The sequence below is a fragment of the Lineus longissimus genome, chromosome 10 (genome assembly GCF_910592395.1).
Source record: "Lineus longissimus chromosome 10, tnLinLong1.2, whole genome shotgun sequence".
Lineage (NCBI taxonomy): Eukaryota > Metazoa > Nemertea > Pilidiophora > Heteronemertea > Lineidae > Lineus > Lineus longissimus.
The window spans coordinates 4231910-4248719 of NC_088317.1; the positions used below are offsets into that span (position 1 = coordinate 4231910).

Below are 16810 nucleotides of genomic sequence, written 5' to 3' on the forward strand. Positions count from 1 at the left end.
GTGTCTGGTGCCTCTTTGCTAGCTTGAACTTGTTATGGTTCTCCCTGAGGTAATTCAAACTGGACAGCATCTTCTCTTCAGTCCAACGAAATCTCTTTTTCCCCTTATCCATCTTCAAATAAATCTATTGAGTATTGTGGACAGCTCTGTGTGAAGCATGAAACTGGTATACTGCATGTAGCCTACTAATACATAGATTCTCAGATTCAGGATTCATGGAATCTGTTCCTGGTAAGGCAATTACTGGGAATTACTCCAGGGTTATATCAGGGTTAACTTTGAGTATACTCTGGGTTAACTTTGAGTATACTCCGAGTTTACTCAGAGTTAACCTGAACCTGGGGTAAAGAGTTCATGTTAACTAAAAGTAAACTCAACTTTTGCTCAATCCAATTTTACTCGAGACTTGACCTCACCCAATGCCATCGCAATAAAATAATGGTCCCTACAGCCTTGTCCCCACAGGTCCGCCGCAGTTTCGCGATGCCACGTGACCGTCGAGCCGTCAGGAATCCAAAGCAGGCATGATTCAAGCATATCGGTAGGCCCGCCTCTTCACACGACTATGACTGCGCCAGAGTATGAAAAAGTGGGGTACAAAAGGCCGCCCCTCAATAATAGCGACGATTTGAATTTGCTGCACCTTTTTTAGTGTCCTTGAGGAATAACAACATTTTGTATAAGTGGGTGTATTCACCAATGTAATTTATGGTGAATGGTTCAATGGCGTCAACTTATTTATTTTGATATTTCATGAGCGTGCCGGGTCATGCCCGCTAAAATGTCGGTCATGTTTTACACCACTTTCATGCTGCACACCAGCAGGACACCGCGTGAAAATGCCCCCTTTCGAGCTGAACTCTTTCTTTACAAAGGTCTTTTCTCTTTTCTTTCTAGCTTATATTTGTCGGTCCAATTAAAACTGAAGTGAATAAAATGTGAGGAAAACTTTGAGTAAATACCTAAACGTCAATTCAGACGCGATAAATAGCGAGGTTCCTTCATTTCTTTTTGATAGACTCCCTGAGCAGTCCATTTCGCCATCCTCATTGGGTCTCCTTATGGGAGGGTAAGGGTGAGGAACAAGGCCGACCCATTGGGTCCGGAGTGTATTTCTGAGTGCAGGCGTACTTAGATTCCCGGGCCATTCCATTGCGTCATCCTAGGAGACGTGACGAGGCCGATCCACTGCTACAGGAGTGTAAGGCGTACTAAGTGGCTCTGGCCAGTCAGGACTGCATTCTCCAAAGCAGCGATAATATTCAAGCAACGACGTGGATAAATAGTTCCGGTCATGCGCAAGGAGGTTGTGTCAGGACTGCAGTGTTCTAACTGTTACTATCTGCAAACACTTGAATTCCCTGCTGTTTATATCGGATCACTCAATGTAAGTGTTTTCGAGCGTTATTATTTGTCTTCTTCCGTGGGTTAGCGGATGACTAAGGAAAAAGGGACAATGTTTCCAGGAAATTCTGCCTCGAATATAGGCGAACCATAAACAATGCCCTCGGGAAATGTGGTGCCGCAGATTTAGAGACTTGCACAACGATTTGGCTTGCGCGAGACTCGACTGATACCCGATCACATGATACAAATATGGCAGAATAATGCAAAAGTTGATTTTTTTACAAGTTTCTGCACAAATACTGCGCTATTTCCACCTCTAATGAATAATCCAGTAATCTATGTTTAAAGAGAGCTTCTCCAGAAGAAGTTTAAAACACGTAGGTTGCTTGCCTGTCCGAAAATTAAGGAACTTTGCCGGGTTTTCTGCGTTTATGTTATTTTGCTATTTTTTAGTAATTTTGCATGCACATCATACACATACATGATCTACATGTGCATTGGCTTACCTGCATGCATGTCAGATGTACCATTACCAAACTTTTCGTCCCGAATACAATCAGGTATCCCCTGCCTCAATACACCAAAGAAAAAAAAAACATCAGGGGCATTCATTCTGAGCTAACCTTCTCCGTAGTAAAGGAAGCTAGCTTCTGACAGTAAGTCCATCACACTTGTCTTTACTCACCCTAAATGGCTTTCTCACAAGCTCACACAAACTGACTCAGTGTACAGGGGCGTACCCAAGGTGGGGTGCAGAGGGGGCAAATCCCCCCCCACTAACTTGGCATTAGGTGTAACTTGGCATTTTAACTTCAAGTCTACTTGACTCGACTGAAGGAGAATACGCTAAGTTATAGTCAATGCCAAATTAGTGACTCACAATACTCATTTTCAACAAAAGACCCCTGAAGTTTTCTTTTTCCAGAAATTATGTCTTATGACTTTTTCAGGAAAATGGCAGGTGTATCTTACAGCGACAAACAAGACGAATATGAAGAGCTTCCCTCTGATAAGCCTGCCTATATTCTGGCAGTGGATGTGGGGACGACATCCATGCGGAGTTACATCTATGACAGGGAGGCTCATATTGTGGGCCAATATTTTAAAAAGGTAAGATGATGTCAGAGTGCTCCCATTGGCACTGTGTTGATAAAGGGCCTACATAGCAAAGGACTATATTGCCCTCAGATGAACCCATTTAATCCTATATCCTGGCATAGATGTGGGGACGATGACCATGAGAAGTTTTATCAATGACAGGGAGGCTCATATTGTGGTCAATCTTTCAAAAAGGTATGATGATTAGTGCTTTCAAGTTTAGAGTGTTAAGAAGCAACTAAAGCCATGCAGTTTAACAAATAAAGCGCTCATTTAAATAACACTTCCTTTTACTGAGTAATTTGTCTTTGGGGAAGGGTTTTTCTCTACTAGAAAACTTCAAGGGTTGACCTGAGACACCACCATTTCGGCCAGAACTTGAAATCCTAAAGCGATTGGAACTCCTTCTAAAGAAGTAAATGACAATTTTAAGTTCTTATTGCTTCAGGATTTCATGTTCAGTCCTTTTTAAGTAACCTGTCATTGGACTTTACTAGAAAACTTTCGAGAATAATGTATTTCTGAAGTCCATGTCTCATGCCGTCAATCCAAGGACCAAGAGATGCATTAGGTGTAATTTTTAAGATAATTGTATATCATGCGTTGTGTTTTGCATGTCATTTTAAAGATGATTACCCGGTATGTCATTTTAAAGATAATTGTGTATCATGCATTGTATCATTTTGATGATAAGTGTGTTAGGAATCATCACATACCATAACTCATTGCTCATGTGTGCTCTTTAGCCTTTAACCAGTTCCATATTGATATAATGACCTACATAAAACAAAGACCCTGTTGGCTTTGATTTAAAGCTGCAGAGAATGCACTCTCAGCAAGTGACAGTGTGTATGTTTGCCAATGTCAATATTGTATGCAGTTATGCATGAGTCGGCTTAGATGAGTCAGGTGGGGAATTGTACTTGTCCCTGTGTGATGGCAGTATGCAGTGCGACATAGAATGATCATAGATTTGTTGTTGGTGAAATGAACAGATGGGGACTTTACTTTAATTGGCATAGAATAATCAAGGACCTGTTGGAGAAATAAATAAATAAGGCTTTATTTGTAAATGTTTAACTAACGGTGTTGGCCTTTAATTGGCATAGAATAATCACAGATCTTGTCGTAGAAGTGCATAAATTTGGTTTTTACTTTAATTGATGGGGATAAATTGGGTCTTAAAGGGTAACTCGTGTCAAATTTCACCATATAATGTTTTAGCTGTTTTTGACAAATGACTACGTCACTTTCTCATAAATCGGTAAGGTTTTCGAATCGAAATGCACATTTTCTAAAAATTGATGGTTTAATCCCGCCCGGACGGCTGGCTTCGACGCCGTTTTCGTTGATGACGTCACAACATGAACATTTTTGCGGTCGGGGTGGTTTACATTCAGCGATTTTATAATAAATCTAATCAAAAATGGAAAATTTGAGCTTTACATTTGTGATCAACAATTAAAAACGGCAGATTTCTGCAAAGTTGTAAATGACATCATAGTATCACTTTAATGTTAATCATGAGGCATGCAATAATCATACTATCTTTGTTGGTAAAATGAATAATTTGGTAATTAATAAATGGTAACTCTGATTCCTTTTTTATTTTGTGGCAATTTAGGTACATTTAAATTATCCTCAGCCAGGCCACGTTGAGATGGATCCCAAGGTCCTGTGGAAAGATTTTTGTGAGCTGATGAAAGGGGCTATTAGAGGTAGGTCTTGAGGCATTTGTGTCCTGTGGCAATTTACTTTACCGGCTCAGAACTATTATATACATATATAATTTTATCTTTGGGTCAATTTGAGAGGAGCAACTGACCCCAGTTTTATTCAGATATTCACTCCAGAACACTCACTCAAGGGCACACTCTAGAAGCATTTGCTTAAAGGACCAATGGCATTATTTCAAGGGCATTATTGCCTAACTGTAGGCTGCCGAGTCGCCTTCCACAGAACAGTTGCAGTTCTCATCATCAAAGCACTTGCATAAAATTAAAAAAATCATGCGCTGAGGAACTCTTGTACCCCATCTTTTTGATCTGAGAATACAGGTGCCGTGCCTCTGGACACTGCGTTGATCATTTAGTACGAGTTGCTGTTTTCAGATGCGGGCATATCTAGTAGTCAGGTGACTTGTATGGGCCTGACGTCACAGAGAAACACGTTCATCTGCTGGGACAGAGAGACGGGGAAACCCTTTCACAACCTCATCACTTGGCAAGATCTGCGTGCAAGTGAATATGTCCAGTCTTGGAACAATTCAATCACTCTAAAGGTAAAAAGCTTTCCAATCTTATGTACAGTAGAACACCCTCAGGACTGAAAAGTGCTGTCCTTAATAGAGAGCTGTCCTGATTAGAGAGGTCAAATTGAATGGTAACAACCAATTTGGGACCAAAACTAGTGTCCTTAATAGAGAGGTTATCCTTAATGGAGAGGTTGTCCCTAATAGAGAGGTTGTCCTTAATAGAGAGGTTGTCCTTAATAGAGAGGTTGTCCTTAATAGAGAGGTTGTCCTTAATAGAGAGGCTGTCCTTAATAGAGGTTATCCTTAATAGAGAGGTTGTCCTTAATAGAAGCAACAAGATTAAAATAGGGTTGCTTTCCTAGTTCTGTTTAGGAGAACTACAGCATTGGTAGTAAATTTAGTTTAGAAAAACTCACCCCAGATGGGAAGGTCGTCATTATATTGGTTTATCCTCTGGTTTTATAGTCGGATAGGTCAAAAGTGAATGGTAGTCTTTGCAAGCCATCACCTTACCTTTCATTAGCATATCATCGAAATTGATCAAGCAGAAATAAATATTTGTAACAGTGTTTCAGTGAAACCACTTAATCCAATGTCAATGACTTCGAGGAATATGATAGGGTGGGGTACATTAATGACTAATTTATCAATATACGTTGACACCGTTGTTATTAGTGGGCGTTAAAAGTCCTATTGAAATGTAGACAATACAGGCACCAGAAATACCGCATAGGCTTTCCCAACTAGGTTTTCTTTTGAATGTTCAACTCTCTGGTATTTCATCAATCTATCCCTTTATGGCGTGTTGTGGGCAATGAAATCCATGAGAAAATCAGGGTGAAAAATAATGTATTTGACACATATAATACTAGGTGTAAAAAAACCACGATACCTTTTTAAAAATTGAATAGCATCAAAATTCAAAATCATCATTCAGAATCTATCAAATCCCATACTCATGTAGCTGAGATGTGTCCTTTTTTGTGATGTCACACTGAGGGCACAAGTCATAAAGTGACTTTTGCTAAATAAAAATCATTTTTGTGATGACCTCAGAAGTGATCCGAGTTTCTTGCATAAGCTGGGTACAGTATGAATGGTGTTTCAACACAACTTCCGCTACATTGACATTGAAGAGGACAAGTTGAAAGTGGGAGATTTTAAGGTTGTTCCCTTGTGGTCTGGGCGGTCAGCCCCACAATGCCATACAATGATCAAGGCAAAAGACTGACATTTTTTGACAAGCTGAATACTCAATTCCTTTAGTGATTTGTGCGCTCAGAGTGATATCAAATGAAATGGACAAGTCACGACTACATAATTCTGGGATCTGATTATAAGGGTTTTGATGCTATTTAATTCTTAAAAGTGTATCATGTTTTTCTTTATAAAGGGATTTACCTTTGGCTTTATCAGTTTATGTACATGTTTTGTGGGCTATTCGAACATAATTGTAAAGACCACATGATTATTTGGTGATGAGCTCATTCGTTATTGATATTGCAATTAGCCCTATTTTTAAAAAAGTAGGCCTATCAGTATATTTTCACCCCACAATGCCGTTGACATTGACTTTGACATACATTTTAACTGTACAACAATGACAGTGAATTGTGGCAACGTGGCACGACAATTTGATGGCCACATCAGCAGGTTCAAAGACACAGACACTCTCCATAGCAGACATAGCATTTAAGCATAATCTCTCTGCTAGTATTGGCTTCCATGTTGTGACGTGACTGTACATTCAAGGAACTAAAATTCCTGGCTCTTCACAACACATACATTAACGTATGAAATAGTTGAGGGTCTGTCGGATGAGACTAAAAGCCGTGGTCCCTTGTACCTGAGTGTCTATGCCAGGGCAAGTAAAAGATCCCATATAGGTGGACAGTAGCCTATAGTGGACTCCATACCTCTGGCAAAAATCCAATAGGGTTACAACGCCGGTAATGATGATAATGATGATAAATTAAACATTGCGATTGCATAGTGTATGGTAATCAGAGAGAACATTCGCCACTTTCCTCAAACAGAAATCATGTAGGATTTTGACCAATCAAAACCCCTGTATGTTATCATGGCTGTGCTGTCTGTGCCAAACAAGCATGATAGCACTCTTGTGATTGGTCAATACCTGTCAGGAAGTCCCAAATTGTTGCCGCGACCACAGACTTGTACTAGCAATTTGAAGATAAGCTAAAAGAAATTTATGTTTTATTTCTTTTTAAAAATGCATTCACAAAATGCGTTTTGTTTCATTTATTGCCAACAAACAAAGGAAAGCCACCAGGACAAGCAAATTCCACACAATTTATTTATTGAACTTTCCGTACTTTTTTTATTTGCAGGGCTTCCATGGCGGGTCTAAATTCCTCCACTTCTTCACAAGACAACGTCGTTTCTTTTCCGCGAGTATACTCAAGTTCACAATACAACAGGTCACCATGAGATTACTGTGGATGTTAGACCATGACATAAATGTAAGTCCTTCTACGCAGGCAAAAGTGTCCATGGATCGATCTATGATGGCCCATGGTAGATCCACTGAACCCATGGACGTTCCATCGATGGGGAATCATCATAGGCCCAATGACGGTGGGTCCCATAAATATTAATGTATGCAGCAAAGTACAAACCTCATTGAGTAACAGTCTTCAGAATACACGAAAATAAGTATAGTTCACCAACTACATATGTATTTAAATGCTTTGATACCAAAACTGCTCTTTCCACATGAATCGTTCTATTTCGATTTCAGTTACGTCGGAGGTCAGCGGAAGGTCAGGTAATGTTTGGAACCATGGATACCTGGTTACTATGGAAAATGACTGGCGGTGAGATACACGTGACAGATGCCAGTTTCGCTAGTGGGACAGGAATGTTCGATCCTTTTATCGTAAGTTTGAGGAAAGCATTTTTTGGTTTGTTTTTACTCAATTGTAAGCGTCAGTCACTGTTTTGCAATTGTAAGTGTCAGTCACTGTTTTGCAATTGTAAGTGTCAGTCACTGTTTTGCAATTGTAAGTGTCAGTCACTGTTTTGCAATTGTAAGTGTCAGTCACTGTTTTGCAATTGTGAGCGTCAGTCACTGTTTTGCAATTGTAAGTGTCAGTCACTGTTTTGCAGAAACAGTTAATAACTGTAAGCCATATTTGAATGTTTAAGATGCTAAAAGATGGCCAGTTTGTTTCTTTTCAATTGGTGGAAGACAAAATCTTTGTCAAGGTCTTGAGGCGTGTTTTCAGAATGCTAAGACTGGAGCAAGGTCAAAACATTGAGGGTCATAATGATGCAAACTATAAAATTGTCATCCCATGAGACCGATTTGGATTAGGATTGTGATTGTTTTCTTTCAGATGGATTGGAGTTCGATTCTATGCAACCTTGTTGGTATTCCAATGTCGATTCTTCCACCGGTGAAAGACACAAGTGGGTTCTTCTGTAACATAGCGCCCGAGATCTTGGGAGCTTCCATTCCTATAACTGCTGTGGTAAGGCTCGACTCCATCGATGGATATCGTAATAACGACGTCATTTATGAATCATTGGCTGGGAGCATGCAAGCGCCAAAAGACCACTCACCAGAGGGTGGTGTGACATGACAATTTGCTGCAAGCCTTTATCAGAGGTCAGGCGATTAGGTGCACTCTCTAGATTCTCAATTTCTAAATTGTGAGAACAACAGTGCTTCCATCTGGATTTTAGTTAAATGATAGTTTATTTACCATGTAGAGTTTGTGGCCTCACATTTTTGCTATAGCGCTGACATCTAGGGGGTATTATACTCATCAGAGTCTCAAAGGATCCTTGGGGGCTCGTTAGCTATTGTAGCTGCAGACAATTACGAGCCCAAGAGCTTTGTGGTCAAGATGGTGTCCTATGGCCAGTATTCCTCTCTAATTTTCCTTGAGGAGGCGGTTTGAGCCACATGAACTGCAGTCTGGTCTCCAACTCCACATTTCATAGTAATTTCAGGTAATTTTCTTTAGATTTTGTGGTCAAGTGTTCGAATATTTTCCAGGTTGGCGACCAACAGGCTGCCATGTTTGGTCAATGCTGTTTCGAAGTCGGTGACGTGAAATGTACCATGGGTAGTGGGACATTCCTCGACCTGAACACTGGTGATAAGCCACACACTTCCATAGCAGGTGAGTTGTTTCCTTGAGTGAGTTTTAATTGCTTCAGGATTTCAAGTTCAGCCAAAGTGGTGGTGCCCAATGGCCAACCCTTAAGTAACTTTTCTTTGAACTATATTTTGACATTCCTTGAAATTCCCTGAGCTTTGAAATAACTTGATATCTCATTGTTGCAGGTCTATACCCTCTGGTTGGCTGGAAGATCGGACCGGAGGTCGTTTACCTGGCAGAGGGGTCGGCCAATGATACTGCAACTGTGATAGATTGGGCCAAGAAGATGGGGCTGTACGAGGATGTGAAGGAGACATCAGACATTGCAGAATCTGTCGAAGGTTGGTCTTACGTTTAAGGAATTGAAACCAAACTGGACGTATTGGTTGTCTCATGAAACACTGCAAGGTTGGAGCTCAAATGTCAACCAAAACAGATCACACTACAGAACGGGAAGTTCTGCGTCGCTTGTGGCGATGAAGTCAGGTCATGCGCTCCATTTTGCATTTACCTACATTGTGCCATGACGTCACATCAGACTGATCAGTATTTCGGGCTACATGACGGGCTGGACCGAAATACAAGTCCATCGTATAATTTGGGGCTTAACAGTACAATATTACATTTCTTTCTTTGTTAGATTTTTATTGGAGTCAGGTAAAACAATTCATTGAAAATTCATCTGCAATTTTTAAATACTGATTTTGATATTTTTGAGTCTTGCTTTTATCATATCTGAATCATTCTTTTTTTTGATAATCTTTTTCCGCTCTCTATTATAGAACTCTATCAATAAGTCAGTCTAGATGATAAGTACTCTGTTGACGCTATTAAGCCAGCTGTGGTGTGTCTGTGTTACATATGCCAATTACATGTAAAACAGACCTTTTGCCGACAGGTCAATTGCATCAATACAGTATTAGTCTAGCAAAACTTGAAGTCTTTGATAATGATATAAATAAAAGATATAATGCTTTACAATTTTCTCTTTTTGAATAGGTCTTTCGTTACGTTTGTTTTGAAATGAATCTTTCCTTATAATCTCATAGAATGTGTTAGTTGATACATTCAAATATTTTTATCTCTGTCATTGTCATTTGTCTTTGGATTTATCCATTCAGGCTAATGTCAAAATCTGAATCATTCAAATCCAAACCATTCAAATCAATGGTCTGTATTTGAAGGAATCCATGCTGTAGATTGGTATTCAGGCATCTCCTGCCCCTTAGATGCCAGTCCTCACCTCTTTGACTAGACAGAGCTGCCATCTAGAGGGCATATTGGAAACCATTATGGACTAATGGAGAGATCTGGTGATCTCATGTTTTGTTGAACCCAAAAACCCCGACAATACTTTAAGCTCAGTCTTGGGTATTTATCAGAAAGCTGGTGTAGAAGTTTGAAATGTCCCTAGGATAGAATGTCCGGGAAACAATTGATTTTACTATGGCCTCTATCATGTCTATAGATAAGATCTCTATACCATAATCCGTCAGAATGCAATAGGGCCGGACACATTTTCCAGGGGGACATTTTCTACTTCTACACCAGTATGACCTCTTTAGATTGAGAAACAAACATTTTTCAAGGTCGTTTCATGTATGTGCACAATTCAAGGCCAAAGGCAATTAAACTTATGTTTATTTTTCAGATTCTGGAGGAGTCTACTTCGTTGCTGCCTTCGACGGACTCCAAGCTCCAATCAACGACGAGACAGCCTGCACTTCCATATTTGGCATCAACCCGAAAACACGTAAACCTCACATCCTCCGCGCCATTTTAGAATCTGTCGCCTTCCGTTTCAAACTTTTATACGAAGCTGCGTTGATGGAGACAAATCTGAAACTCTCTTATATCAGGTTGGTGTCGTTGTTGTCGTTGTTGATGCCGTGGTGACAGGCAAGAACCCAATATCCAACAAAACATGAAACTAAGAAAGTGGGATCTAACATAAGGCAGTCATGTCAGTTTTGAATGGATTAAAGCAAAAATATATAAGTTCGCCTTATAGGACATGATATAAAAATTCACCTCGGGGAGGTTTTATGAAATGCCCAGATAAACTTTCACCTTTTCACCCCCGTTTCCCTCTATGTATTTATCCAGGTAATGTATTAGAAGAGTCCATTCCCGAAACGGGGGGCGTAAAGGTTACAAATGACAGTGATACGAAAAACTTGTTGACACCTGTAACCAAGCTTAAAGTTTTCTTTGATTATTCAAGGGCTGATGGCGGCGTATGCAACAATGACTTCATTCTTCAACTGATTGCTGACTTGATTTCTCAGCCAGTTGACCGTCCACAAAACGTTGACATGTCCAGTCTCGGTGCTGCATTCTTGGCTGGTTTGGCCACAAGTAAGTGATGGTATGGTTGAGCAGCATGCTGGTATGGTTGAGCAGCATAATCTAGCTCTCCATCCTTGAATCCGGAACAACTGTAGTGGAAAATGGATCACCCTTGTCAGTTTTCCCTTTTTCTCTTGGTCGCATCAATTAATAAAGCTTACCACTCAAAAGGAAAAAGTAGATTATAATTGTTGTTATTTTTGTTTGTTTTGTGCTCTAACAATTAGAAAGTATGGATTAATCTATACTTGCAATTAGCCATAGCAGCCTCCAAAATTATCAATTTTGGCCTGAAACTACACAAACGCCATCTGTAGTTGTAAGGTGGTACTCCTGCTGTCCACTCATGACGTTGTTGTCAACCAGAAAACTGTTTCAGGGGAAAGACTGCTTCAGGTGTTTCCAAGTTTTGTGTTTTTTTGTGGTGATCATGGTGTGAGTGCCCATTTTTTCTTCAGCGGATTGCTTATCAAGGACAACTCTTTTGTTTCCAATTTGATCCTTTCTGTTGAATTGGACCCTGTAATAAAGCACTTGTCGGTCTCAAGGGTGTCATGAATAGAGGGGTTCACTCTAAAATGAAGAGTTGAATTGGTCAAAGGCGTCTTGGTAAAAATCCTCTGTAGAAAATTCCTCAGTTTTGCTTTTCTTCTTTTGTAGAAGTTTGGAAAAACAAAGAAGAACTTAAGCGTGTTAGGAAGACGGGCACGTGCTTCGAACCTCGTGAAAACTGGGATAAATATCGTCCGACCATCCAGCAGTGGGAGCGCGCTATCAAACGCTCGATGCACTGGTATAAGTTCGCCGATCCGATCGAGAAGGAGAACCGGATGAAGCGCCCTCTGGAGACAATGAACACCATGACAGGATTTGGAGATTAACGTCTGATCATTTCTATCAGAAATACTTACTGTAAACTGGGGAAAGATCGAACCGGTTTATTTTTTAGATTTTCGTGATTTCGTGAACACAAATCTTGTGAAAATATCAACTCAAATGCATCGAACCATAAAATTTCGGCAGCAAACACAGAAATTAGTCCGCGCCAATTGAAAATATATCATTGTCATATTTGGCACATTATCGATGAGTAAAAGTGCCTTTACTAAAAACAGAAAAGCGCACATCCGGGCATTTTTATCAAAGAATATATATATGTGACGTGTCTCAGGAAAACAAAACGCACGTCACACAGAAGATGAGCCTAAATGACACTATGAGATATTGGAAGAAATTGAAGTGCTTAAATTTTGCAAAAGGTCGACAACAGTGATATGAACCAAAAGGAATCTCTAAGAGGAAGTAAATATACTGAATTATAACTATCCATGCACAAAATCCCAGTGGACTGTTTAACGCCGTTGGGCAGTGCGACTTTGCCTTGTATTCAATACAATGGAACCTCCCTTAGCGGACACCGCTCTATCAAGGTCACCCTCTCCATTAAGGACACCTCAATTAAGGAATCTTCTTTGTTGTATCCATTCAATTTTACCTCCCTAATCGGAAAACCTTCCTATTAAGGACAGCACTTGGGAGTGGAATTTTAAACCAAAAATAAATCTTTTTAGTGGGGTAGCTCTATGAGATTTAGGGAGCATTGATTCATCCTTACACGTCAGTGTCCTATGAATAAGCATTAACCCCTTGCCTCCCTAGAGGGGATGATATATCGTCCCTATATTTTGTCTCGCGTATACCTTGTAGGAACGATATATCGTCCCCATACTAATGCATTAGTATAGAACATGCGGTACACGTTGGACACTATTGTACGGTGTATTCGTGTCCCTGGTGATCTGCAGAAGACTAGATTTAGTTTCATTAATAGTTAGCAGAGGGCGCTAAAGTTTGATTGGCGCTTGTGCAGCGTCACAGTACACAAACTGATTAGTATATGAATTAATATTGTCTTGTATTATTCGATCAATCAGTAATCGACAATAGCCAAAGGTTATAAATCAAGTCACGTTGATCATTTACGGGTTGTAACTGCATCAATTACAGTTCAATATACTTGTTCAAATCAAAAAAATCAATCCGAAAATATTGATTTATATTGATTATTGATTACCTCATAACCCATTGATACCCAGAAACGACGCCAATTGATAGCAAAGGTAATCAGCTTCACAAAAATGTATGGTTTTATTCATCAGGGATGCATAATGAAAGAGCTACAATATTTTAAAGTATTTTCACGTTATTTTGCATAAAACTGGTAAAAAATCTCAGTACATAGCGTTACATTGGTCACAGGAGCCAAAGGGTTAAGTATGGTACCTTAAATTTTCTTGTAAATCTACCACTTATTCAAATCATATCATTATCATACCATAATCTTGTATTCTAGGATATTTGAATATCATTTATTATTTTCATGTAGTCTTAGATCTTATCAAGTCACAAAGAAACCTCCCAAAGGGAGACACCTCTGTTTATAAGCATCACCCTTTCTCTAATGGACGCTGATTTTCGTCCCATTTTGATCATTTTCATTTGACCTGTATAGTAAGGACACCGCTCCATTAAGGACAGCATTTGTTAGTGCAAGTTTGTTCTTAATAGAGATGTTCTACTGTTGTGTATACTATTGCAGCAGGATTCTTGCTGTGCATCTATGACAGAGCAGTGAGTTGTGACAGATTTTGTGCCATTTTATAGTTCCAAGAAATCCCACATCTTGTGGTGGCAGCACTGTTACTTTTATATAGAGGTGGGCTGCAGCCTCCACAATAGACAGCTTGCGAAAATAAATTTCGGCCATTTTGAAAAGGCAGCGTAAGTTTACCATAACATAACAGTCATGTTTTAAATCAAGTCATCACCAAAAGCATTCGAACTATCATGAACATTGGAAGACATGGACAGCTTTAAGTAAAATTACTTGAATAAGCTTGTATATTTGTACGTTTATTCCATGGCAAACATACATTGCCTGTGAGAAGGGTCTTTTCAAACTGGCCGAACTTGATTTTCGCAGGCTGTCTATTTTTGGATTGAGTTGGACCTGATAGATACAAGGGTGGAGTAGGTAGACCACCAGACCATTTCACTTGATGGTTCACCTCTTAGGAGGAACCGGGGTGTAGAAATATCATCAACTATATTTTTGATATATTTTAGTGTAGGTTATGTGTGCTTAAGTTGAGATTTATGTAGCGTAGCATACTCGTAGCGTAGCGTAGCTTAAGTTTGGTATGCTACTGGTAACCGGAAAAACGCCGACCGACCGACTGACCGACCGACCTACCGTCATATGCAGTATCCCTTTCGCTTTTCTATAGCACATGTATCTGTGTAGTGCCCAGCGCAATGGACGTGATGGATTCCGACATGTCTGACAGCAGCATCTTCAGTCAATTATACCGGGAAAACGAGCCCACGCAGTAAGGAACTGATAACGATACTCTAAAGATATGCTTTGTCTACATGGTCGGTGGATATAAAAACATGATTTGGGCCTAATCTATGCACTGTAGTTTTTCTACTCGAGTGTCTCGACCGATGCAATGCATGAACTGCAACGCGCAATATGCATTTGTTGTCATTTGAACAGCGCACGTGCGCTTGTTTACAATTTCATTTCACATGACCTGCTATCGTGGATTGGATATATCACACGAAACTCCTTGGGTTGGTAGGTCGGTCGGTCGGTCGGTCGGTCGGTCGGTCAGTCGGCGTTTTTCCGGTTACCATGTGGATGAGTATATAGTCTGTTGATTTCAGAGTATGTAGCATGAACTATTTTGACATCAATCAATATCTAAAGTCGATCGCTTTTCAAAATCACAAATATACTAATTTTTTTGTTGCAGCAATGTGCAACAAAGATGTAGCATGCATGATTTTGTTCCACATGGATAACAAGTGATTTTGACCACAGACTAGTCATGCAACAAAAACCACTTGTCTGCAAGGGGCCTACACCCTAGATTTAAAGGTAGTTAAGTCTCGAATTCCAATGATACCTTGAACAATTTATAGTGCTTTTCTTGCCAGAATTCGATCATTCCCACTTCACATTTGTACATGTTCATGTACACGTTGATGTACATTTGTACATGTTGATGTACATTTGTACCTGCTCATGTACATTTATACATGTATCTTTAATACACGTACATGTACATTTAATGCAGGTACATGTACATGTACATGTACTACCCGGTACATGTATATGTACGTATTCCAAGCTCACTGGTGTTAGTTTGTTATGTGTCTTGCTGCTGTTGCCAGTTGATGCCAATTATTTAAATATATTCAACCACAGCCTTTAAGTTTGCTTTCAACTGTTTGTGGACTTGTTGAGACCATTTGGTGGAAATAATGTAAAAATGTTTTTATTAATTTGCTTTTAAAAGTGCAATCAATGACGAAACAAGAAAGTGTTGATTGAGAGTCTTTTAAAGGGATACACTGTTTGTAATTACTGGTGGTCCAGGTAAATAAAAATGCTGTTCTCCACAATGTAAAAGTGCAGTTGTCATGGATACGAATTTGATGAAACTTGACATTTATTTTATTTGTATATCAGTCTAAATTGGAAATAGCTGAGTTCTATATTGAATGCGGGTTGCTACAGACACCTGTAATGACCATCGCAAACAAGCAATTTTTGTTGCATGTGATCATGATTGCAGGTCATAGTGATTTAAGTCACTCTTTCGTGGGGCACTTTTTAAGGTTAGGATTTGGAGCCATCCAATTAGAATGTGGCCCCTTATAGTTTATTCTTTACAGAAGATCGTATTTTTGAATATTTGGGTAAAAGATTGTTTGAAACATGGTAATTGTAGGAGAATCATATTTTGTATCCTTACTTTCAGAAAAAAAATTGCATTTTCCGAGTTTTTTGTGATTGTATATTTGGGTAAAAGATTGTTTGAAACGTGGTAATTGTAGGGTGCTACCTAGGTTTAGGATCATATTTTGAATCCTTATTTTCAGGGGAAAAATTGAATTTTCTGAGTTATCGTGATTGTATCTTAAAGGGGGATAAAAGGTAGGAGCAGGTGGTTGAGTTGGGTATCTTTGAGTGACTCAAATGCTCAGTAATGGCTCTGGGTCTTGTTTGATTCAGCATTAAATATAGTCCCAATTTTCATTTTAGGATTACGAAATTTCCACCAGTAAAAGATTGGTGAAAAGTTGGTGGTTAACCGTACAAATTATTTAGGGAGTATATATTTTGGTTTTTGGCTTGCATTTCTTTCAGGTGAAATGGACACTGAAATAGTGTAAATTTATTGTAATTAAGATGAATATATTGTAATTAAATAAAGATTTTACTGCTTTATATAGTGCTATGTTCTTTATTTTCCCATTGACTATGTTGACCCTCAAGTTTCCTACCGTTAAACCAAGGAAGGCTATGGACCGAGTGTATACCTCAGATAGTTCAAAATGCAAGTTACGAGCTGAGAAAATAATCAACTCCCTCCAACTACGAGATGCCCCCTCAAGTTTTTTGCTGCTTATCTCCAGGAGTGAATGAAAAGGGTTAGGCAAAGACCCCCTCCCCATAGAGTTATCGTTCTTTTAAATTAACCATGAACTTGGGTAAGTCATCTTTACCATCAAGTTTTGGATCCACTCCTCTGACCCTGACTAGGTTACACCTATGACTGAG

The 16810-nt window shown here is 39.4% G+C and overlaps 1 protein-coding gene across 1 annotated transcript; it reads left to right on the plus strand.

The window, feature by feature from the left end:
• Positions 1–1587: 1587 nt before the first annotated feature.
• On the plus strand, positions 1588–16477 carry LOC135494565 (putative glycerol kinase 5). Its single transcript, XM_064782660.1, has 12 exons — positions 1588–1724; positions 2298–2457; positions 4070–4163; positions 4557–4726; positions 7051–7182; positions 7461–7598; positions 8059–8193; positions 8724–8850; positions 9015–9170; positions 10481–10688; positions 11054–11187; positions 11839–16477. Exons 2-12 carry the CDS (start codon positions 2302–2304, stop codon positions 12057–12059), a joined length of 1671 nt encoding a protein of 556 aa, XP_064638730.1. The 5' UTR covers positions 1588–1724; positions 2298–2301; the 3' UTR covers positions 12060–16477.
• The last annotated feature ends 333 nt before the right edge of the window (positions 16478–16810 follow it).